Source organism: Mastigoproctus giganteus, chromosome 2 (genome assembly GCF_048544385.1).
Source record: "Mastigoproctus giganteus isolate SK-2022 chromosome 2, ASM4854438v1, whole genome shotgun sequence".
Lineage (NCBI taxonomy): Eukaryota > Metazoa > Arthropoda > Arachnida > Uropygi > Thelyphonidae > Mastigoproctus > Mastigoproctus giganteus.
Window position 1 is genome coordinate 50,352,211 of NC_143576.1, and position 25,389 is coordinate 50,377,599.

The 25,389-nt window shown below is 36.3% G+C and overlaps 1 protein-coding gene across 1 annotated transcript in view; it reads left to right on the top strand.

Moving 5' to 3' along the window:
• The window catches only part of mute (gon-4 like protein muscle wasted), a 1,102,179-nt gene that overhangs the window by 46,075 nt on the left and 1,030,715 nt on the right, over positions 1-25,389 (top strand). Inside the window, exon 3 of the mRNA XM_090389940.1 lies at positions 24,062-24,208. Coding sequence (XP_090246066.1) covers positions 24,062-24,208 — 147 coding nt within the window. The remainder of the gene's footprint in view (positions 1-24,061; positions 24,209-25,389) is intronic.

A 25,389-nucleotide genomic window follows, 5' to 3' on the forward strand; every position in this document is an offset into this window, starting at 1 on the left:
CCTATTTACATAACTGTTACAGAAGGTGTATTTTTCCGGTCAACAATTATTATTGTTCTTAAAATAGAAAGTTTCTCTTTTACTCTCAATTCTTTGGTACTTTGCAGCCGATTCATATTTCGGTAAATCTGTACGAATTCTGGAAGATCTCTTTCCGGTATGTTGCATCTTCACACAGTTTTTCAGCATCTATGTGTAGTGAGTTAAATATTTTCGCTGTATTTGATGGGAAGAATCTTTGCAGGCTACTAAGATTGTTCAGGACTGGACGGAGTGGATTATTTACTTCCCCGCAACGTCTAGCAGTGGCACGCGGTTTGACTAGAATATTATCCAGGACTGGAGCATCTACTCTGCCTGTGAGCATTTGTGCGAGAGTGTGTATGTTCCTGTTAATTGTCCGCTGCATCCAGGGTACGATGTTAAGGTTTGAGTAGAGAATGGCCCTTGAGATAGTAAAAGGGTGGCCAGCAACTCTGTTAAGCCATCGCAAGAACCAGTACTCAATCCCAAGGACGGACTTATAATGTGAATCTGGAGCTGATGACCAGATTTGCGAGGCATACATTGCAATTGGCAGGACACACATTACAATGTACTTGGTCGCTAGATGATGATCACTAATTCCTACCAGTTCCTGTCTAGTAGCCCATAAAGCGGCGAATATTTTTGTCTTCATATGGGCGAAGTGTTGAGCAAAGGTGAGTCTGTCATCCCACTTAAGACCTAGGTCCAGGTGAGAGTGCACTTTTTCAACGCTAGACCCGTTCACAGAGATCGAGATGTCATTTTTATTCTGCTTGTAAGTTATGGTCATTTGGGCAGACTTCTGTGCATTAATACGGAGCCCGATGCAATCCAGGTAGCTCTCAAATTCTCGGATTGTGCTATTTGCCATCTGGCAAATACTTTCTGCTGATTCATGGTCTTTGGAAGTGATGAAGAATTTTACATCGTCAGCATATGTTATAAAGTCATGGTACTGTGCAAGAAACGGCTCCAGGGCGGCCGCGAAAAGGGTAGCCGAAAGAACTCCCCCTTGTGGCACTCCTCGCGAGATGGTAAAGTATGATTGTAGCTTTTGGTGCTTAACAGTAAGTTTTCTGTGTTCTAGCAGGCTGGTTATTATAGCTAACAAGTTTCCTCTTACATTAAAATAATTCCTTAAAATCGCAATGAGCGCTGGAGTTGAGACGTTGTCGTAGGCTGCGGAGATATCCAAAAAAATAATATCAATTTGTTTTTTCTCATTTAGTGCTCTCTGCACGCGAAAAAGGGTTTCCAGTAAGTTTGTTATTGTTGATCTCCCCGAAATGACTGAGTGCAAATGTGGTGGTCTATTGCTAAAGCAGTGTTGATTGATGGTGGGAAGCATTGCTTTTTCGAAAACCTTCTGTAGGGTGCAACTAACAGCAATTGGTCTGTAATCCTTAGCCGCTTTTGGGTGTTTAATCTTTGGTATTGGGGTTACAATGTAATTTTTCCAAGCTTGCGGGAAAGCTCCTGACCTGATGATTTCCTGATAGATGTGCAGTAATAGATCTATTATAAATGGCTACTTATTTTAAGGATGAACATTGGAAATTTGTCTGGTCCAACAGTGGCCTTATTGGGCAGATCGTTGATTGCTTTCATTACACTCTCTTTGGTGATTTGTATTTCACTCAATGGAGGTCTTGTTGGTTCCTCTCTTGCCGAATAGTTTCGCTTGTTTATATCTTTCAGGAATTCCAAAATTTTGTTACAATTATCAGTGTTTTTAATTTGATTCAGTCCGTGCAGGTTACCAAAAGTGTTATTAGCCCATTCCTTGAAAATGCATTCGGTCATATTTTCGGTGCTATTTCTATTGCTAGTAATTCTTTTTGCTTCTGTAGCTTATTGCTAGAGTTGAATACACCTCTGGCATTCCCCTCGCTGAATAACTCCTCATGTGTGAATGTCGATGCAAAATATTCATTTAGTTTGTTAGCTACCTGAGCAGGGTCATCAACAGTTGACCCATCAATATCAAGTGGACCAGTCTGATTCAACCCCTTCCTTCTGGAGTTTACATAAGTAAAGAACTCTTTGCTGTTTTTCTTTGCATCCCTTGCCAAGGATTTCTCCTAATCTGCCTTCGCCTGCCTAACCTCCTTTGTAACTTGGTTGCATATCAACCCTTTATCTATCATAGGCTTCTGTGTCATGTGTTAATTTGTAAGTATCCCATGCATTTTTCTTCTCTGCCATATGCCTCATTAGTTCATCTGACATCCATTTTGGCCTAAACCTTGAACAATATTTCTTAGTTGGTATGTAAAGCCTAGTAGCTTCCAAGATTAATTCTTTGAATGCTTCCCATTTTGAATTTGCTGTTGGTAACATCATCAGTTGGTCCCACTGTATAGAATTTAAATACTGTCTCAGTCCATCGTAGTCACCTTTACGGAAGCAATAACCCTTCCCTTTACCCCTAATGGTAGTTACCTCTTTGAGTAAATTCCACTTCAGCACACTGTGATCACTGCCACCTAGTGGTTCATTTATCTGCAGATTCTTAATGCATGAAGAATCACTGCTGATAATCAAATCAAAAGTATTACTCCCTCTAGTTGCCTCCCGAACATGCTGATGTAGAAAGCAATCATCCAATAAATCCACAAAAGCCCTGCTTGTGTGTGAGTGACCAGCCCCCAAATTCCAGTCAATATCTGGGAAATTAAAATCTCCCATTATAAGACTCTCTGATTTACTGGTCCACTCTATTTCCCTGTACAGTTTCTTATTATACTCATCAGAGTCATTAGGCCTATAGCACACTCCTACTCTCAATTTTGATCTCCCAATGCTTATGTCACACCAAACTGACTCAACACTGCACTGTCCAGCGATGTCGACTGGCTTCACTTCCTTGGTTTTTATGTGTTTCTTAACTAATAACATAACCCCTCCCCCTTCCTATCCTGTCTATCCTTTCTGTAGATGTTGTACTCCCCAAATTCCAGTTCTGCATCCCTTATATCTGTGTGACACCACGTCTCTGATATCCTAACAATATCTGCCTTTGATGTTTTGAGCAATACCTCAAATTCATCAAATTTATTTACTAAACTCCTAGCATTGGTGTACACGCAAGTATACCTGCACCTGTTTCTATTCTTAGCTACCCTAACACAACCCATGTGTTTACTTGTACCGCAATGGCTCCCAGTAGTCTCTGAAATATCATGCATCTTGTTTTTCAGGCTTCTGCTCATTCTAATAGAAGCAGTGCAAGAATCTCTTTCACCTCTGCCAGGTGGCTACTGTCAATCTATTGGTCTTTGTCTCCCCCCAAGCTAGCAGTTTTCCGACCCACCTAACACTGCCTCGATTATTAGTGGAGTCCCCCAGGCAGATGATACGAAGGTTGGCAGTAACGATAGTATGCTACTGCAACAGGATCTTGAAAAGTTGAGCAGATGGGCTTGAGAGGTGGCAACTGCAACTGAAGTTTAAAATTGAAAATTTAAAGTACTGCATATGGGTAGCAGTAACCCCAGAATAACATATCAACTGTGTGGTACTACACTCAGGGTAGTGGAGAATGAAAAGGACCAGGGGATAATTGTGCAGTCAGATATGAAGTTTTATGGGCATTGCAAAACTGCTTCAAGAGTAGCTCATTGTGTCTTGTCAATGATATACAGGAATTTTCTAGCAGGGATAAGGGGTGATTGTCCCCTTTTAGAAGACAATGGTCAGATCACACCTTGAGTACTGTATACAGGTCAGGCAGCTTCATTTTAGGAAAGATGTTGAGCTGCTGGAACGAGTAAAGAGAAGCGCAATGAGATTGGTGAGTGGAACAATGGGTTGCTTAAGTTCTGCAAATTGCACCTTCTGGAGACTAGGCACTTGCAAGGTGCCTGCGAGGTTCAGGTAATTGAGGTACATCTAATTATGGTACAGTATTTTGCATCTACATTCACACATGAGGAGTTATTCAATGAGGAGAGTGCCAGAAGTTTATCAAACTCTGACAGGGAGCTAAGTGATTTTGTAATAACTGAGAGCAAAGTGGAGGAGAAATTGAAATTTTTGAAGTTAAACATAAAAAAGACTCCTGGGATGGATGGATCTATCCATTTATATTAATGGCAGCAAAGGAACTAAGCAAACCCTTAGCCATAATTATGAGAGCTTCCTTGGACTCGGCCCCAGGTGCCAAGCGATTTATTAGTGACTAAGCGATTCCCAGTGATATAGAGTGTTCTAAAAATAAACAAGTTTCTTTAATTTCCTCGTTAAAATCCTATTATTTTTTGTGAAGCAGCTCTTTATCTTACAATCAGTAAGTGAAGACACAGAAAGGAAACTCACCTTTCTTATTTTTTCTCTTATTCTCACTTTTACTAATCTAACTTACACAGCCGCTTGGTCACTAAGAGGCACTGCTCTTGCCTCCACGTGGCGGGGCTGGTAACCTGGGAGAGGAAAGTAACACTCCCAGGGCCAAAAGAGCAAACATGAGTAGTAAATTAACTACTAGTACTATAGGGCTTCAAGAGAAAGCTCTACCAAGTAGTGAAACAGAAAACACAAAATCAAAGAGACAGAAGACAGATATGGACCCACCAAAAATACCAACATTCATTGTCATACATGCGACAGGAGATCAGACATTAGGAAGTATGTCTCTGTTTGTAATCCAGAAAACATTAGAGGGTCTAGTAGGATCTCCCAAGTCAGTTCGATGGCTGAGATCTGGAGACATGCTAGTGGAAACAGAAAATCCCAAACACTCCCAGAAATTACTTTTAACAACAATTTTTGGAAGAATGCCAGTAGTTGTAACGCCACATAACACACTGAATTCTTCCAGAGGGGTGATCTCAGAGTGGGACCTCTTAAATGTGTCAGAGGAAGAGCTCACAGAAGAATTAAGAAGCTAAGGAGTTTCAGGATTGAAGAGAATTAATATCCGAAGGGATGGAAATATAATTCCAACAAGAACCCTTACATAACATTTAATACTCCAAAACCTCCAGCAACAATCAAAGCAGGATATCTGAACTGCCAAGTACGACAATACATACCAAATCCACTATGTTGTTACAAATGTCAGAAATTTGGACATTCACAAATGGCATGCAGAAACTCAGCAACCTGTGCAAAGTGTGATTCTAAAGAACACGAGACTACAGTTTGCTCTGCCAACATCTTGAAATGTACAAACTGTAAAGGGGAACACCCAGCCTACTCAAAAACGTGTGAAAAATGGAAACAAGAGAAACTAATTCAGAAATACAAAAGAGAACACAACACAACGTACCAAGAAGCAAGGAGAATAATACAGCCACGGCCTACAAACAAGCCAACATATGCACAAGCAGTAATCCAATATAAATCAGAAGTTCAAACCGAAATTTCCATGATGCCAAAAGAATCATCTACTGGATTGAAGGCACAGAAACAGGAGAAAATAGTGAATACCTCAATTTCTCTTCACACAGAACAGATATCCACAAATCAGCATCACAACGAAAACCGACCTAAACTTATAAACACCAAAGAAACCGAACAGATGGAAATAGGAACAATAAACACAACTGAAGAACCAGTATTAGAAATTTTCACAGAAGAAGATATGGACATGGACCGACCAAACTATCCTAAAAAAAAGATAAGACAAAGCATAAGAATGCTCCATTTCGGAAGCAACCCGGAAGCCCTAGAAAAACCAAATAATGGATCAGTTCATCCAGCGGAATTGTAGAGGACTACGTGCCAATTACGACGATGTCCAGTATTTAATAACACAACATACGCCAATATGTTTTTGTCTACAAGAGACATACCTTGGACAACAAGACACCCTTTCAGTGAAAAATTATAGACTGTATAGGAAAGACAGATTAAGAGACAGGTCAACACATGGAGGTGTAGCCATCTTAGTCCATAACCATATCCCAACCGAACACATTCCTTTAAACAGCAATATGGAAGCGATAGCTGTAAGAATAACACTGAAATTTAGGGTAACCATCTGTTTAATGTACCTTCCACCAAGACCAAATATACCATTCGAGGAAATAGACCAACTAATCTCCCAACTCCCATCACCTTTCTGTATAATGGGAGACCTGAATGGCCATAGTCAACTGTGGGGAAACATTGATATCAATAGACGAGGACGGATAATAGAAAGAATAATAGACCATCATAACCTTTCTCTACTCAATAATGGCAAACATACGTATTTTTACTTTTCTAGTCGCACAACCTCAGCAGTAGACCTAACCATATGCACCCCTTCACTCCTACCGGAATTAAAGTGGCAAGTAATAGAAAACCCATACAGCAGTGACCACTACTCAGTAATCAACATACTGACCAGAAACCTTCCTTGCCACCCAAACAGACCACCCCGCTGGAAAATAGAAAAAAGTAACTGGGAAAAATTTAGAGAACTGGCAATATTTAATCCACAAATCATCCAAGAAACATCGGTCGATGATGCTCTAAAGCACGTCACAGATACCTTAATACAAGCATCCAAACAAACAATACCCACAACCTCGACTCGTTTTCCATTGCACCCAAAATCCTTGTGGGACGAAAATTGCATGAGAACAAAACAAAGCCTGGAATAAGTTCCGGAGATATCCTACAACAGATAATCTGATAAAATTTAAGCGAGCACGAGCACTAGCTAGGTATACTCGGAAAAAAGCCAGAAAAACTTTCTGGATCCAGTTTACTTCCTCTATAAATAGAACAACAAACACAAAAATAATATGGAATAAAATAGGAGAAATGAATGGGAAGTATAAAAACCAACCATCCCTAGTATTACATTGGAATGGAGAAAGCATTACCGAACCATCAGAGATAGCTAATATATTAGGTGAAACGTTTGCTAAAGTATCGTCCAAACAATCCTACAATACTGAATTTTTGACCTATAAGGAGAAAACGGAAAAAAACAGAATTAATTTTAATACTAAAAGGATTGAACCCTACAACCAACCAATTACAATACATGAATTACGTCAAGCAGTATCACAAACAAAACCAAGTGCAGTTGGACCAGACAACATACACTATGATATGCTTAAACACCTAAAGCAGAAAGAGATAGAAAACCTCCTTCAACTGTACAACCGCATATTTCTAGAAAACCAATATCCTGAAGCGTGGCATCATGCAATAGTATTAGCTTTCCAAAAACCCAATAAAGATCAGAAGGACCCAAACAACTATCGTCCGATAGCCCTCACAAGCTGCTTAAGAAAAGTACTAGAGAAGATCATCAACAAAAGATTAGTCTGGTTTTTGGAGACAACTAACTGGTTCACCAATATGCAGTGTGGGTTTAGACACAATCAATCCACATTAGATCACCTTGTACGAATAGAAGCAGATATAAGAGATGCATTTATAACCTTAAAGCATATGGTTACGGTATTTTTTGATATAGAAAAGGCTTATGACACGGCATGGAGACACGGTATATTACAAGATATCCACGATGCAGGACTCAGAGGACATTTACCACTATTCATTCAAAATTTCATGAAAAATAGAACATTTCAAGTTAGAGTGCAAAACACCATGTCAAAATCATATAAACAAAAAGGAGTTCCGCAAGGGTCTGTCCTGAGTGCCATACTATTTTCAATAAAAATAAATAGCATCACAAAACAACTACCACCCACAGTGTCATATGCACTATATGTAGATGACTTCAGTATTTCATATCAAGCACAGAACATGGGAACAATAGAAAGACAACTACAATGTGCAATTAACAACGTTAGCCATTGGGCCCAGAAAAACGGGTATAGGATATCAAAAGAAAAAACAGTCTGCATACATTTCTGTAGAAAACGAAATTTACATCCCGAACCTGAACTAATATTGCAAGGTAACACAATACCAGTTAAACAAAGTGTAAAATTTCTTGGACTTATTCTAGACAGCAAATTGACCTTTGTAGAACATATAAAAGAACTACGAATAAAATGTATGAAACAACTTAATATTCTTAAAGTCTTAACAACAACATCTTTGGGAGGCAGACTGTTATACCCTGCTCAACTTGTATAAAGCACTAGTAAGGTCAAAAATAGATTATGGAGCACCGGTTTATGCATCAGCAAGAAAGAGCGCCCTCAAATGGCTAGATCCGATTCACCATAGTGCAATTTGAATAGCAACAGGAGCTTTCCGCACATCTCCTATATACAGTCTCTATACAGAGGCTAATGAACCACCACTGTTCTTGAGGAGACAACAGTTGTTATTGCTGTATGCTTACAGGATAAGACCCATAAGAGACCATCCGACTTGGACAACTTTATTCTCGCCAAAATGGGAAAACATATATAAGAACCGCAAAAGAGCAAATCAGCCTCTAGGCATCAGACTACAGGAGCTACTGATAACACATGACCTAAAAATAGACAACGTTGCAAACCAAGAAGGATATATAGATCCACCATGGATAAACCATACCACAGCCCATGAACTCACACAAAACTGGAATAAAAATACTTTGTCAGACAGCAACTTTCAACAACTGCATGCAGCACATAGAATGCAATATCCCAATCACATACCAATATATACAGGCGGATCAAAATCAGAGAACCATGTAGGAGCAGCAGCAGTATTCCCAGATATTACATTGTCATGCCAACTCCCAAAAGAATGCAGTGTCTACACTGCAGAATTAGTAGCAATTCAGATAGCCCTGGAGCATTTCAGAACCACCTACCACTTGAGAGCAGTAATATACTGTGATTCATTAAGCGTAATCCAAGTCATACAAAACACAAGCAATATAACCCATCCAGTACTCTGGCAAATTAAACGGATACTAACAGACTTCACAAATAAAAAACAAGATATATGTTTCTGCTGGATACCAGGACACAAAGGGATAAAAGGAAATGAAGAAGCGGATAGAATTGAAAAATCAACCAATAACCTTCAAGAACAATATTTCACAGTTCCACATAATGACTACAAGCCAATCATTAAAAATCGCTGTCTAACCCAATGGCAAGAACCCTGGCAAAAACAAACATGGAATAAATTATATGAAATAAAACCAAAAGTTGAGCACTGGAAAACGAGCATAAGGAAATCAAGGAGAGAAGAAGTAGTTCTGACCAGATTGCGGATAGGTCATACGCATTTAACAAATGGTCATCTATTACGTGCAGAAGAACCCCCAAGATGCCAAGTATGCAATACTATCCAAACAGTTAAACATATACTAATAGAATGCCCAACATATGAAAATGATCGACACCGAATTTTTTCATCATTATATAAAGGAAACCAAAACATCACCCTTGAAGATCTTATAGGTGACAAAGAACACGTGTCAGATATTTTTAGATTCATAGAAACAATCAACATATACCATCTGCTGTAAATAATAGTATAATACCGCAGAAACAGTTAACCTTTCACATTCGAACAAGATTTATATAAAGAGAACATTGTATAATCAATGAACTGGCGCACTATGGTCTCCGTTGTCGATGCGCCAATAAACACCAAAACAACAACAACAACATCCTTGGACTCAGGGGAGGACCCCATGGACTGGAGGTGTGCAAATGTATCACCAGTTCAAAAGGTGACACAGTAATTATAGACCTGTTAGTTTAATTTGTGTTCCGGAGAAAATAATGGAATCACTGGTTAAAGAAGCATTGCAAGATCATCTAGACAAGATTGCAGTAATAGTTAAGACACAGCATGGGTTTGTTAAAGGGGAGGTCTTGTTTGACCAATTTGATTGGATGTGGTCACAAAGAACTGAATGCCAAAAATAATTTTGATATCATATACTTCGATTTCAGGAAAGCTTTTGATACTGTTGCACATGGAAGACTGCTGTACGAATTGGAGAGGTATGGCACTAAGGGTAAGTTGCTATAATGGATAAAGGAATGGTTGAGTGAGAGACGACAGAGAGTGGTAATCAATGGACACTGCTCTTCATGGACAAATGTTATTAGCGGAGTTAACCAAGGTTCTGTTTTGGGCCCATCGTTGTTTTGTATATTTATCATTGATATTGATGAAGGTATATCAGGTTTAATGTCCAAGTTTGCAGATGATACAAAGGTTGGCAGGGTGATCTAATTGAGGTACAGTATTTTGCATCTACATCATTCACACATTAGGAGTTATTCAATGAGGGGAGTGCCAGAAGTTTATCGAACTCTGTTTGATAAACTCTATAGTTTATCAAACTTTACTGTTAACGACAGTAAAGACAGTATGCTACTCCAAATGGATCTAGATAAGTTGGGCAAGTGGGCTGAAAAGTGGCAACTGAAGTTTAACATTGACAAATGCAAATAACTGCATATGTGTAGCAATAACCGAAGAGAAATGTACCATCTGTGTTGCACTATACTTAGGGAAGTGGAAAGTGAAAAAGACCTGAGAGTAATTGTACAGTCAAATATGAAGTTTGCTGAGCAGTGCAGAGCAGCTGCCAGGGCCGGTCATGGAGTCTTGTCAATGATATATAGGAATTTTGCTAGCAGGGACAGGGATGTGATTATCCCATTATACAAGGCAGTGGTGAGGCCACAACTAACAAAAAAACCTAGTGTACAGTACTTTAGGTTTTTTTGTTAGTTGTGGTCTGGTCTGGAGGCCTCATTTTCGGAAGGATGTAGTGTTGCTAGACCAAGTACAAAGAAGGGCAAGAAGATTGGTAAGGGGCACAAAGGGGAGTCTTACCAAGAAAGGCTAAAGTTCTGCAAATTGCAGCACCTAGAGAGTAGGCACCTGCGAGGTGATCTGATTGAGGTGTATAAGGCCTTGAATGGGTTGAGCAAGCTGATGGAATTCTTGCTTAGATTAAGAACCTGAGGGGGGCACAGATTCAAATTGAGGAAAGACAGTTGTAGAATAGATGTATGGAAATTTGCCTTGAGCCAGCTGGTAGGTGGAACAGACTTCATCTTTTGTTGTGGAAGTTGATTGCTTAAATAAATTTAAGGCCGAACTGGACAGGCAATTGGAACGAATGGAGAAGAGTGTAATGGGAAGGTTTTTTTTTTTTTTTTTTGGATGATGCTGCATTAGCTTGCTTCTTGCAAGTTTATGCAGCATCTTGAAGCTTGCAAGCTTCTATGCCTCTACTAATGCTAATGACCGGTCTAGAGCCTATACGCTGAAGCCCATTCATGAAACCTCCCTGCAGCTATGCAGACAAGTGCTTTTATTACACTATGCAGCAAAACTCAAAAGGTATCCAAACCATCCCACTTGGAACAGACTTTTCTCTCTGAAATGGGAAAATCTATACAGAGCCTATCCAGCAACCGGGATATGTCTTTGCTCACTACAGGCAGACTGGCAAATTGACCTTAGTAAAATACAGCCCATTGACTCTCATACAGTCCCATCTTGGACGTACTATATACTACAATGCGGATTTTCATTGACAGCCTTGCGAAAATGCACCTTTTGCCAACAGTACATACTGCAAATACATGCCGCACTGAGAAACCAGCATGGCCAGTACACGCAAATCTACACAGATTGGTCTAAAACTGACAATCATGTTGGTGCAGCAGCAGCAGTATTTCCCAACACTATATCCAACTATATCCAAGAAACTCCCTACTGAATGTAGGAGCTATACTGCAGAACTCTGTGCTATCCATGTAACCTTCAATTATGCACTCTCAAAAACCATATTGCACGGTGTTGTATATACAGACTCCATTAGTGCTATACAACAGAATTCGAAGAATGATAGCCCCTACTTAGACAGATCTGGAATACTCTAAGTTAAACCAGAAGAAACAAGTTCTTTTATGTTGGATCCCTGGTCACGCTGGAATTTCTTCAAATGAACAGGCCGATCTAGCTGCCAAAACTGCTACCAATCCTATAGCCCAAGCCTTTACTACACCTGCATCTAACTACAAGCACATTATAAAGAAAAATTGTCCTGAACAATGGCAACACATTTGGAGTCAGGCCAATAGCAAATTACTTGGCATTAAAAAAAGATCTTAAACCGTGGAAGTCCAGCATTCATGAGAATCAACATGAAGTTGTATTAGCCTGATTACAGATAGGCTGCGTGCACATGTGCATGTACACACGCATGTGCGTGTGCGCACACACACACACACACACACACTTGACAAATCTTCACATGTGAACAAAATCTTCACTTTCCTTAAAGAGATAAAACTGTATAACACTCTAAACTTCAACTGCAATCCAAATTGAAAAAAAAAAAAAAAAAAAAAAACCACCTCACAGAGCATTAAACTTTATTATAGTTAGGTACATTATGGTCATGTTGCTCTTGTGCCGTAAAGCCCGCTTGCTCATATTACAAACCTGAAGGGGCATAAACAAAAATCGAGGAAAGACAGTTGTCGAATAGATGTGCGGAAAGTTGCCTTTAGCCAGTGGGTAGTTGATTACTGGAACAAACCTCCATTTGTCATGTAAGTTTGATAGCTTAAATAAATTTAAGGAAGAAGTGAAGAAACTTTGGAAGTGAATGGATGGGTGAAATGGGAAAGTTTTTTTTTTTTTTTCTTCTTTTTTTTGACTGATGATGTATAAGCTTGGTTTTTTGCATTGATATACCTCTACTAATGGTAACAACTGATTGATGATGGAACTACTTATATAAACAATCAAAATTTCACTGCAGATAATGCTTCCATTCCAAAATCCAAGACATATCACACTCACCAAAATCACTGGTAAAATACAGATTCCTTTAATGCTGAAAATGAGAAAACCATGCATGGAATAATTTCTGCAAGTATCCCACCATTAGTAACCAAATTGCTTATAAAGGACTCAAAGGTAAAGCAAGCAACATTAGACAGAAAGCTAAATATGACGCATGGATTACTTTTGTCTCAACCATCACAAAATATATCGATACACAGCTCATCTGGAGAAGGATCTACATGTGCGAAATGGCAAATTTGTTTGGATACCCACTCCAATACTTCACTGAAAAGGGAAAGACATGCCTACTTCTGAAGAAGTTGTTAATCTCCTAGCAGATTAGTTGCTACAATCTCTGTTTCTGCCACAAAGAGATGTTCCACCTACTGTTGATCATTATTTCGACGGAATCATCTGCATAGATAAGTATTTTTTTGTATTTTTTTTAAAGCTATGAATGTCATGGCTGACACAAGTTTCTTATTAGACAAATTCGTTGCTTTCCAGAAATACTGAACAGTGTGCTGTTTTGTCACAACTCTTTGCCCTCGGCTATACGGGGAGTGTTGTTCCCCTAATCTTTATTGTCCCATGGGACTATAAATATCTTCATTACCATAAACACCTGCTCCACTTCCAGAACTTAATTTAGTCAAGATTAAGGAGCTATTTTTGGTTTTACAAGTTATGTACATCTCTGTTTGCAGATATATTGTTACCATCTTCTATTAATTCTAAAAATAGTCTTAATTAATTTTCAAAAATTATTTATCTAATGCTGCTACATACCAAAAAATTGAAGTAACAATCTGAAAATTTGTAATTTTAATGATCTTGTTTTGAAGTCTTCTGCCTGTTAAGACCTAGATCAGGGATTCCCAAAGTGGTTGGTAGTGACCCTGGAGGCCTTTGGGCAAGTTTGAGAGGTCTTTAATTCCTAATAAAGCCACTGGGGGTCGGTAAGATTATTTTAGGAGTCTTTAAAGGAACTTTCCTCACAAAGATAATTCTAGAAATATAGAATTAGTATATGAAACAAGTCGTTAATGAAATACATTGTTAACTCAGGCAGTCAGGAAAGTGGCTTAGGGTGGAATCACACTATTGTCACCTCGTGAGGTTATATGGAAACAAGTCAAACGTCAAATGTGTGTGTGAGAGAGAGAGAGAGAGGTATATTTCCCATTGTGTTTATTGGTCGGAGACAAACTGTTGTTAATGTCTGTAGTCGCAAGATAACGCTTTGGCCTTCAAGGCCGATTCATGTCCTCATGAGTTTGCAGTTTTCTGTTCGAGCAGAAAATTTTGTATGGCGTGAGTTTTCTGTCATGCTGGGAGAAGAAAATAGAGGAAATGAGAATAGAAACATGTCCAGTCACATAGATGCTCAAAGATGGCCAAAAGGAGGAAAATAGACCAACATTATTATAATTTACAAATTTAGAGGAGGAACAAGCTGATCATTTCAGTTTGTACAACTCATAACAATTTCTAACAAGTTAAATTTTTAGCATTGTGAAGTTGTTTTTGTTGTTAAATTTAATTTTAAAAAATTTTGTTTTGTATTGTGACTGAATAAATCCTTATTCCAAATTAAACTTACAGTATTTCAACTTTCTTTAAACATACAATTAATTTTTCCTTACCGCTGACTGAATTTCAAAATTGCCTATTTTGCCTTTGTATGACATCCTTAATTAGATTATATTGGAAATTCTACTTTATTCATCCCGAAGTACATGTTAAAACGATTTTCATCTTCTAAGTCCTGCAGTAAATGATGGAATTTGCCCTTTTCTGTTCTCTTCCAGTTTATGTCGTGTATCCATTGCTTACTCCCTTTTGTTTTCTCGGCCAGGGCTGCATTAATGCTACAGCCAAACCGGCCATGGCCGGGGGCCTCATTTTCAGTCTTGAATATATTCTGAAGTAGTGATAAAAAAGTAAAGGTAATCTAAAGGGGCCCCAAAATTAAATATGCCCGGGGCCTATTTCATCCTTAATCCACCTCTGTTCTCGGCTATAAGAAAATCACTTTTTAAATCTTTTTAAAAATCTGAAGAAGAGGATGAAGTGCAGCAATTCATTTAGCTTCAGTTTTTTCCAAAGAGAACAACATATATATAATGTAGCATGGTTGTAATGTGTCTCCTACGACCATTTTTACGGTCAAATGGCACCGAGGAAGGGGGGGTTTCTCCTTTCTCCAAGTGACACGACGTGAGGTGACAATCACTGTATGCCCTTGAAAACATAAATAAATTGTTTTAGTTAGTGTCCAGGCAGATTTTCATTCTAGTGGTCGTGCTCAATTTTTGTTTTACCGCCATTGCTGTCGTCAAACTTCAGTGCTATTTCTAGTGTCAGTAGATTTTCGTTCTGCAGTGTTTGGGAGTGGATTATTCATTTTATTCTAATAGTTTCTTATTAAAATTATTTTAGTAAGAGTTCGATTTACGTTGAAATAATTTCTTACAGAAAACTCCTAATGATCATGTCTGACACAAAAAAAGAAGTGTTGTCAATATTCGGTAGAATATTTAAATTTTGGATCTGCGCCTTCTCCCAGTAATGAAACAAAACCAATGTGTCTTTTATGTGAGAAAATGTTTAGTAATGATGCTATGAAACCTTCAAAAATGAAAGAACATTTAAAAAAACAGCATAATGATAAAAGCGACAAAGACCTTGAATATTTCAAGACAATGAAGGAAAAAATTTTAAATCATACAACGCTTAAGCCCTTTATAAAATCATCTGCAGTATCAGCAGGCATCGTATGATATTCTTTCCTAATTACAAAGAAAGGAAAGCCCTTGGTAAAGAAATAATTCTATCCTCTATAAAAATAGCAATAGAGTCAGTTATGAAAAAGGATGCTAATCCAGTTTTAAGGAGTATTCCACTTAGTAATAATACAGTGCAATGGAGGATTGCTGAGATGGCAATTGATATCCAAACAACAGTAAATTCAGAGCTGAAAGAGATTGTTTGCTATGAAATTGACGAGTCAACATTTGGAAGTATAAATATTTTAATTTCATTTGTATGATATTACAGTATGAGTAAAAAAAAGCAGTAATTGATGAATTCCTTTTTGCCAAATCTTTAAAAACTGATTCCAAAGGTATTCCACTTAGTAATAATACAGTGCAATGGAGGATTGCTGAGATGGCAATTGATATCCAAACAACAGTAAATTCAGAGCTGAAAGAGATTGTTTGCTATGAAATTGACGAGTCAACATTTGGAAGTATAAATATTTTAATTTCATTTGTATGATATTACAGTATGAGTAAAAAAAAGCAGTAATTGATGAATTCCTTTTTGCCAAATCTTTAAAAACTGATTCCAAAGGTGAAACAATTTTTAGATGTGTGCAAGAGTATTTTGAAAAGTACAACATTCCCTTTAGTAATATAACCGCAATTGCAATAGATGGGGTAAGTACAGAGGATTTTTAGGTTTAGCTAAAAAAGAAAATTCTAAAATACAAACAGTACATTGTGTTTTACACAGACAACACCTTGTTGTAAAAAACAAGTGAAGAATTGCATGCTGTTTTGCAAATTTGTATTAAGGTAATAAATAACAGCAAATGCTCTTAACAGCCCTATGCTATGTGAAAAAAATGATGAAAATTTCAACCAATTTCTCCTTCATACAGAAGTAAGATGGTTGTCAAAAGGTAACTGTTTGCAAAGGCTTGTAGAACTTTATAACTCAGTGGTAGAATTTCTGTCCGAGCACAATCAATCATTTGCTGATAAATTTAGTGAGTGTAAAAACCACCTCTTTTACCTTCCTGATATACAGTATTTTCAAAATTCAATGAAGCACAAAAAAAATTGCAAGGCAAAGACATTACAATTATATAGAGTCATACAATTATTTTGGAATTTCAATAAAAGTTAATGCTCTTCAAAACTTCACTGGGTTGTAGAAATTTTCACTTCTTTCCAAATATATCATCTTTAGAACAAGAAGGCGATGGAAATTTTCAGATGCTGACATTTATGTAGCTCACCTCGAACGCTTAAAAGAGGATTTTAAAAATAGATTCAAGGATCTCGAAGATATGAAAGTTGCAGAATGGATTGTCTCCATTCCATGCAGAGGGTGATAGGGATGATCTGGATTTGCAAGAGGAAATTATTCAAATGAAGATGGGCCTAGAAGCTAAATCACTGCACTCAAAAGAAAGTTTCAGGGGATTTTGGACAAGGAAAAATATTATTGGAAACTATCCCAAACTGTATAAAACTGTCGAGCCTTTATTATTGATCTTTCCAAGTTTGTACATGGTAGAAGCTGGATTTAGCCATGCTAACAGTATTTTAACTAAGCAGAGAAATCGACTAGATCTCGAAAATAATGGAGATCTAAGATTGAAACTAACAAATAATGAACCCAATATTTCCTCTCTTCTAAAAGCACATCAACCACATCCTTCACATTAGACATGCGGTAAGTGTTATTGTTCATTAAATTTTTTTTAATATGCATTGCAAATCATAAATGGATATATTTTCTAAAAAAATTGTTTATAAAATATATTAACTTGAAACTTATTGTTCTTTAGGGGTCTTTGTTATTACTGAATTTTTACTTAGGGGGTGTCTGACCAAATAGTTTAGAAACTCCTGACCTAGATTTTCAATTGGCCTCTCCTTATTTTCTTATGGCGATCCCACGGTGCACTCGAGCAGTTTTGAAAATTGTCTAATAACTGCTGATTTATTTCACTTTAAGTTATCTGATATTATGGAGACTGACAATGCCCGGGGAACAGTACTGGGCTGATAAAATGGTCTTTCCACCTTTGAGTATATGACTGGGTCAATCTTTATCAGCTGAGATAACTTCAGAAGTAGAATTGGAGGCATTTAGAACTTGATAATGAACAACATATTGCACCTTCTTTACAATTTTCTACTTTATAAGACTTCAGGTTCCCTATTAGTTCCTCATACTAGAAAAACATTAGACCTTCTGCAACTATATCTCCAGATAGGAAGATAAGGATACCCAATAAGGGCACTGTAATGCTGAATGACCTTCCACCTCAAGACACTGTTATTTTGCTGCTCAAAGAATTTGAGGGGTACCCACTGAATGAGAATGCGAAGGTAACCAAAGTGCAGACCAAGATTGTTCTAAAGTTTTGGAGTGGCTTGGAACAAGTTGCTCAATCACTTATTGTAGAAACTTAAAGACTCAAGGTTCATATAAATTTACAGAATAAAAATATTGAAAAACTTAAAACCTCAAATGACCAGCTCCAAAAAAGCTCACTGAAGAACTAAAAATTCAAAACATCCCTGAAAAAGGTCTTATGTCAGTGTTCTAAAGAACTCCTTATGTGAGAATGCAGTTACTTCTACTTCTATTTTGACACATGAAACAGTAACTAAAACATACTTATGTGCTTTTTCCAATTCTTCAAGTTTAGCACCTACTAAAATACAGCCTAGAAAGGGGCCTCAGAACTTCATTATTGTAAAGGCTACCGAAGGTTTGCAGCTCACTACTAGCCAGGCAGTTAGGGAACGCATTATTAAAAATCTAAAAAAGTGATCTGAAAGTGGTTAAAATTAGGGCACTTTAAACTATCAAAAACAATGAGATAATAATAGAGACAAACTGTAAGGAGGAATTAAATGTTATTGCATCCTCTAAATTTATTTCTGAGGCTGTTTTGTCTTCAGAGGCACTGAAGGAATCTAAATCCTACAATACTTGTTTATGATCTAGGTAATGATTTAACTAAGGAAGAAGTTTTGGATGATTTGTACTTTAAAAATTTAAAAGACCTTGAGTTTACACGTGAGCAAATAGGAAATGAAACTGTATTTAAATTCAAAACGAAATCAAGTTCTAAATGTACATCAAATTGGGTGCTTGACCTTTGCCCATGTATTTTTTCACAAACTCCCACTCTAGACAGGATATTTGTTTGGTTAATGTCTCATAAATTTAGGGCTTTTTGGGCTGATAGTTACCAGATGCTTCTGTTGTTCATCATGTGGACATACGTTTAACTCTTGCAAAAATGAATTACCAATACAATTTTTCAGAGTGTCCCAACAAAAGTGACCCTCCAGTATGTAAACGAAAGAAGATGACAGCCAGTCACTCTGTTAGAGATGTCATATGTCCATTATACCAGAGAGCTAGGTAAACATAAGACAAAGAACCATTCCCACCTTAATGATCATAACAGTGATGAGGCTGAAGGGTCTATACTCTTGACTGCCAAATTAAAATTAAATTAAATGCCCATAGATCTAAGACAGTAACTGATGAAATTTGAAGGCTTGCAGATATCCTTTCTCCAGACATTGTTTGTTTACAGGAACCATATCACTATCATGGTAAAATATTTTATCTACCTTTTATCCACCAGAATAATAAAATCCACTCATGAAGATCCAAAGACGGCTATTATTGTATTCAATAGAAATCTAGACATTCTCACTGTCACTTCTGTATACTCACAGTATGTGTGCACTAATGAAATCATATCCTACTTGATTTCTTTATACTGTCTGCCATCTTCAGATATTAATCCATTCTTGGAGTACTTAGAAACTGCTCTTCTTAAACTTTTACCAGAAACTGTTATCCTAATGGATGCATTTAGGATTTAGTCACAGTCAATTGTATGTAGCAATGTCTCAGGTCAGTGAAGATAAGGTTACCAGAAGGGCACAAGAATACAAAAAATGTCGTTTTCAAAGAAGTATTATAGTGACTTTACTGCATTTTAAGAAGTTGGGCTGCAACATGAATGTCATGGTTTTTACACTTCTACATCAACTTTTCCCAGAAAATTGAGGAAGTGTAAGTGAAGAACAGAGTTTCACCATGACATTAAAGACGTGGAGGTGAGGTACCAGTGGAGGTGAAATGTCAGCATAAGGGCTGATTTGCTGGATACTGAAGAGGGACTGACATGTTACAAAGCATCTGCAAGAAAACGAAGGAAACTAAACATAAATTTTCATAAAACGAAAGAAACTAAACATAAATTTTCATAAAATGAAAGAAACAAAACAATAATAATGAAAGTTTGATCCATCTTAGATCAGTTTTTAAATGAAAGGTTAGTTTTTACTGGAATTTTTACTATTCTGCCCTTTTCAGTAGTATTTCTAAAATGTATTTGAAATAGATAGTATGAACCAGAGCTGTAATGCTCAATACATTCTTCGTTGATATCAATATTTGTAAAATAATAAGAGAAGTTGATACCCTCCAGAAATTAAAATGAAAAAAATCGAAAATCTTACATTATAGTAACCAATAATTAAAAATCAATTTAACGCAATTAAAAATAATGTTAACGAAAAACACTTTTTTATTTAACGAGGCCAAAATACTTAGTGTCTAACGTAATTAAACGCGACTATTAATTACAGAAACCTTAGAAATTAAATTATATGAGAATTCTGTTAATGTTCGCTGGCCACATCTGATCTCCGATTCGTGGGTGTGCATGCGCAAAGACAAATAATCCCTATTTAAGTTTCATGCTCACCCCTATTCAGTAATTTTCATTCCTGTGATCATGACATATGGTCAAAGCGTTGTCAGCTTCAGGAAGGAAAATTGTTTTGCAATTTTTTCGTTAAATTCTCTTAATTTTCTTATTTTTAATTGTTAAATTTATTTTTAATTATTTGTTACTCTAATGTAAGATTTTCGATTTTTTTGTTTTAATTTCTGGAGAGTATCATATGGAAGTGTTCTACGTACTATATTGAGATAAACTTCTCTTGTTATATTACAAATATTAATATCAACGTAGAACGTATTAAGCATTACAGTTCTGGTTCATACTATCTAATTCATTTTTTAAACTCTTATTGATTATTTCATTCACTTCCTTTCTCTCCAGGTATAACCTATCGATGCACACAATTATGGGATATTTTTTAAACAGCTTGGTACAAAATTACATTAAATTAACACTAAGATACTCTGCCCAAAGTTACCATATTTCTTTTCTAAAATATTGCCTTCAAAACAACATCGTTCCAAAGTTTGCCAGGGTTAATTTAAATCAAAAAAATTTCGGGCATAAAACAACTAGCACTTGCCACATAGCGTAATATCATTAAACTTGCCTTAAAATCTCGATATAATAATAATAAACAAAAATACCTTTCCCAGGTCTGTATTGAAGACCTCCATAGATTTGCAACGGGACGCACAGGCCTCAGAAATAAAATAATGTTAAATTACAAACATTATTGGGAGGGTCAAGGCACCTTCATAAGAATTATAAACACATTGTCGTGGGCTTGTGACCAAGTGCATACAAGTTAAGTGATGACCCCCCCCACGCATACACACAACGTGCTACAACAGAATACGTCAGATAGTTCGTGAACACCCAGCATTCAATAAACCAACGTTCGCCCAAAATTCAATGAACCGACATATAGACAGGTTACAAATCTTTCCTCGTGTATGCTATTGCAGGACCAGATTTCACTTTTATCCAAAGGATTAAATTATAATTTACTACCTCGAAAACTACTTAAAAAACTGCTTAATTGATATTGAATTTGGACTTCGTAATATTCCACAAAAAGATTTATTTATTCAACAAGTTAACCAAGTGGTGAATAACATAAAAGAAATGCGACATAAAAGAAATACACATGACAGTTCAGCTTTATGCGAACTTCGGGAAAATAAAGACATATACAGAGGGCAGATAAAGGAGAAACAATGGTAATACTCGATAAACCTGATTATATTAATAAGTTAGATTCAGTTTTTACAGATACCTCCACTTATCTTGAGGTAGACCCGGCACTATTTACCAATTTGGTCAATCAATACAATAAAACGTTAACCACGTATTGAAAAAACAACTACATTACTAAGGCACCTCCGTAACCAGGTGGGCAGGAGCAACAGTGCTTAATCAAGAACCCAGTCTAATCATGAAGCCCATGCTTCTTGATTAGACTGGGTTCGAGCCCGTGACCACCAAATACGAAGAATGCGGAAAGGTTGGGGAATGACCACCGCATATCCCTGGAGCAATATGGCCTTAGTTGCTAATGCTCCTAAAAACCAGATAACAACAACTACATTACTATGGCTCAGTTAAAGGAATTGAAGGCCAGAACATACAATATTCCGGCACTTTTCAGTCAGGTAAAATTACACAAGACTGGATTTCCCATTTGGCCTATTGTTTCCTACAGAAACTCGGCATTTTCATCATTGGCCACACATGTATATAGGATTATAAAACCCTTTAGACAGGCGATACAATTTGGGATTAAGAACTACAATACATTATTTAATAATCTTAAGGACTGTAGACTTGGCGACAGTGACAATTTATTCTCACTAGATGTTACCTCATTATATACGAATGTAAATGTTGAATAAACATTAGATATTATTTTGGATATGTTAAATAATAACTCAATACCAATCAATTAATTATAAGAAGCTTCCTATTAAGGAAATTTTTCACTTAATTAAACTGTTAGTTGAGGCCAACTATATCATCTTTTGAGACAAAGTGTACAAACAAATTTTTGGTTTTCCAATGGGATTGAGCCTAAGCGGCTTAATATCAGAGATCTATCTCTCAACAATTGAGCATATACATTTGACGCCTTTTCGACCCCTCATCACATACTACGGGAGGTATTTAGATGATGTTCTAGTTATTACCGATAGTAGTACTATCCAAGACATTTTACATTCGTTTAATAATATTCATTCTAGACTCAAATTTACATTGGAAAGGGAGGATATGGATACGAAGTCATTAAATTTTCTAAATTTCAAGCTTACTCGGGACTCGAATAAAATCCAATTTAATGAAATCCTACAAATATCGGTATGCTTCTACATTATAACAGCTATCACCCGTTCGCCTACAAAAGATCGATTATCTTTAATCAATTTATAAATGCCTATAAATATTCAACGACGGAATCTGCTTTTGGGCTCAGAAATACAAATATTAACCAGTAGATCTCTATGTTGAACAGTGGCACAAACAGCTTAACAGATTTTTTAAAGATACCGAATTTAAAATTGTGGGCAGGCCAATACGGAAATTACACACTATATTGAACAATCGCTCAGTCCGTTCCTTGTTCGCAACACAAATTAATGACCTGGTATACAATATTTCTTGCATTGCGACTCGTCTTACTAAGGTTCGACGCGTTTTCCTCTGAATATTCCTGTTAATTAACATGCGGACTCAGTTCGTCAGAATTAGCTTTTCACGTTATTAACGAAAAACATACTTTTTTTATTTAACGAGACCAAAATACTTAGTGTCCAACGTAATTATACGCGACTATTAATTACAGAAACCATAGAAATTAAATTACACGAGAATTCTGTTAATGTTTGCCGGCCATATCTAATATCTCCGATTTGTGGGCTTTTATGTGCATGCGTGAAGACAAATAATCCCTATTTAAGTTTCATGCTCACCCCTATTCGATTATTTTCATTCCTGTGATCACGACATACGGTCAAAAAGCATTGTCAGCTTCAGGAAGGAAAATTGTTTTGCAATTTTTTCGTTAAATTCTTTTAATTAATTTTCTTATTTTTAATTGCATTAAATTGATTTTTAATTGTGTTAAATTGAGTTTTATTGTGCTAAATTGAGTTTTAATTATTTGTTACTCTAATGTAAGATTTTCTTTCAATTTTTTCGTTTTAAATTTCTGGAGAGTCATATGGAAGTGTTCTATATTGAGGTAAACTTCTCTTATTATTTTACAAATATTGATATCAATGTAGAACATTTTGAGCATTACAGCTCTGGTTCATACTATATAAGTTTTTTATATACGATGACAGTGAATTGTGCAAAAATTTTCTTGAAAATATCAGGCAATACAAACTCTGCTACCAATTGTGAAATTTTCACAACAGGTACCACTAGTTAAATATTATTTATTACTTAATTTAGTAAAAAAATTTTTCCTTTTTTTTTTTACAATGGGATTCTGATCACAAGTGGCCCAAGCCATGGGTTTCCCACTCTGTTTGAAACATTCCGTTTTACCCTGTCTCAAAGAATTAATTTAAATTCCCAAAGTCAGACTGTGTAATGAAATTTCCTGCATATTTTAGAACATTACTAAGTAAAAATACAGAAAGTATTGTTAAAGATTAGTGCATTTATAATGAGTTAACATTCTAATCAGGGTACGCTGTAGTGTTGATTTTTAGTTTTTTTTTCCCATCTCCTTTCCACCAGCCTGTGATAGTTTATATTAGTTTATATTAGATTGTTTGATTTAAGATTTGTTAATTCACTGAGCATTTTTCCCACCCTTATGTATGTAAGAATTCCATTAAAAGGAGGACAAAGAAGCATTTATGTGCATCAGTAGATAAACAGCTTGAAGGAAGTAAAGAAGAAAAGGATCAGGCTTCAGTTACCCCTTCACAAAAAGGCTTAATTTCTTCAGTGAAGATGAAAACTATCCTAAAAGTGAGTAGAAGAATTTTATGTATGTAGGATGTACTTGGTGTGCGCGTGTAGCATTTATTTATTTGGATGTGAAATCAAATGTTGGTTAATATTAATGATTGAGAACTCTTGATGACTGGGAAAAGAAAGAAATAATATTACTAAAATATTTGGTGACATTAAGATATTGCCAAATAATTTGGTGATATGTTAGCCAAAGGTGTTGCAAAGTAACAAAGCTTTAATAGAATAAAATGTATCAACATTTGATAATGCAATTACTTTCAGAAAGACAAAATTACTCTAGGCCTCTTTCAACAAGCAATATACAGTGGGATCCCAGACATCTGATCGTACTTCATTCCACAAAAGCCATTGAAAGTATTGCAAGTTGAAACCAATAATACATTGATTTATTGTCAGGGGTCTGCTGACGAGGCTAGTGGGAGCCAGACGTGTTCAAAGCTGTTAAGTGGATTTTTCTTATTTTTTGATTTGAAATTATTGTTTTTCTAAAATTTGTGATTTAAATTTAGTAGTATAGAATTATTTTGTGATTTTCTGATTAATCTGGTGTATTTATTCTTTACTCGGCCGTGTAATTGCATAAAAGTATCGGTAAGGGAATCAAACCACGTGTTACAAGTTGCAACTACGCTGAATGAAAAGTTTTTTTAGCAATATTTAGCCGCTTTATTGAATATTTTTTACATCAAATTATTTTCTGTAAGCAGCTTATAGACCTAGTAAGGATCGTAAATTATTCTGAATTGAGACAGCGAGATTTGAAAGTTAATTAATACTTAAGTGTCCGTAGATTTACCGTTCGTAATTGCCGCCTTTGTCATACGATACGTTATATACCGAACTAGATAGCGTTAGTATAGTATAGGTTATAATATTGTCAGTTGATCGGTAGAATCTATTAAACTTGTTGAACTTCGTTGTCAATTAAATTGTACTTTTAACTAAATACATATAACGACTTAGATTATAAACGTAACATAATTAATTAATACATAACTGATACGGAAGTTATATAAAGGGAACTTGTAGATAATTAATACTTGACACTGAAAAATATATATACTGTTATAACTGTGTTGGGATACAAGTTTAGGGTTATAATTTTGAACTGAAATTGAAATTTTATTGAAATTAATAGAAATCATGACTCAGACCACAGCTGCAAAGAAAAAGGC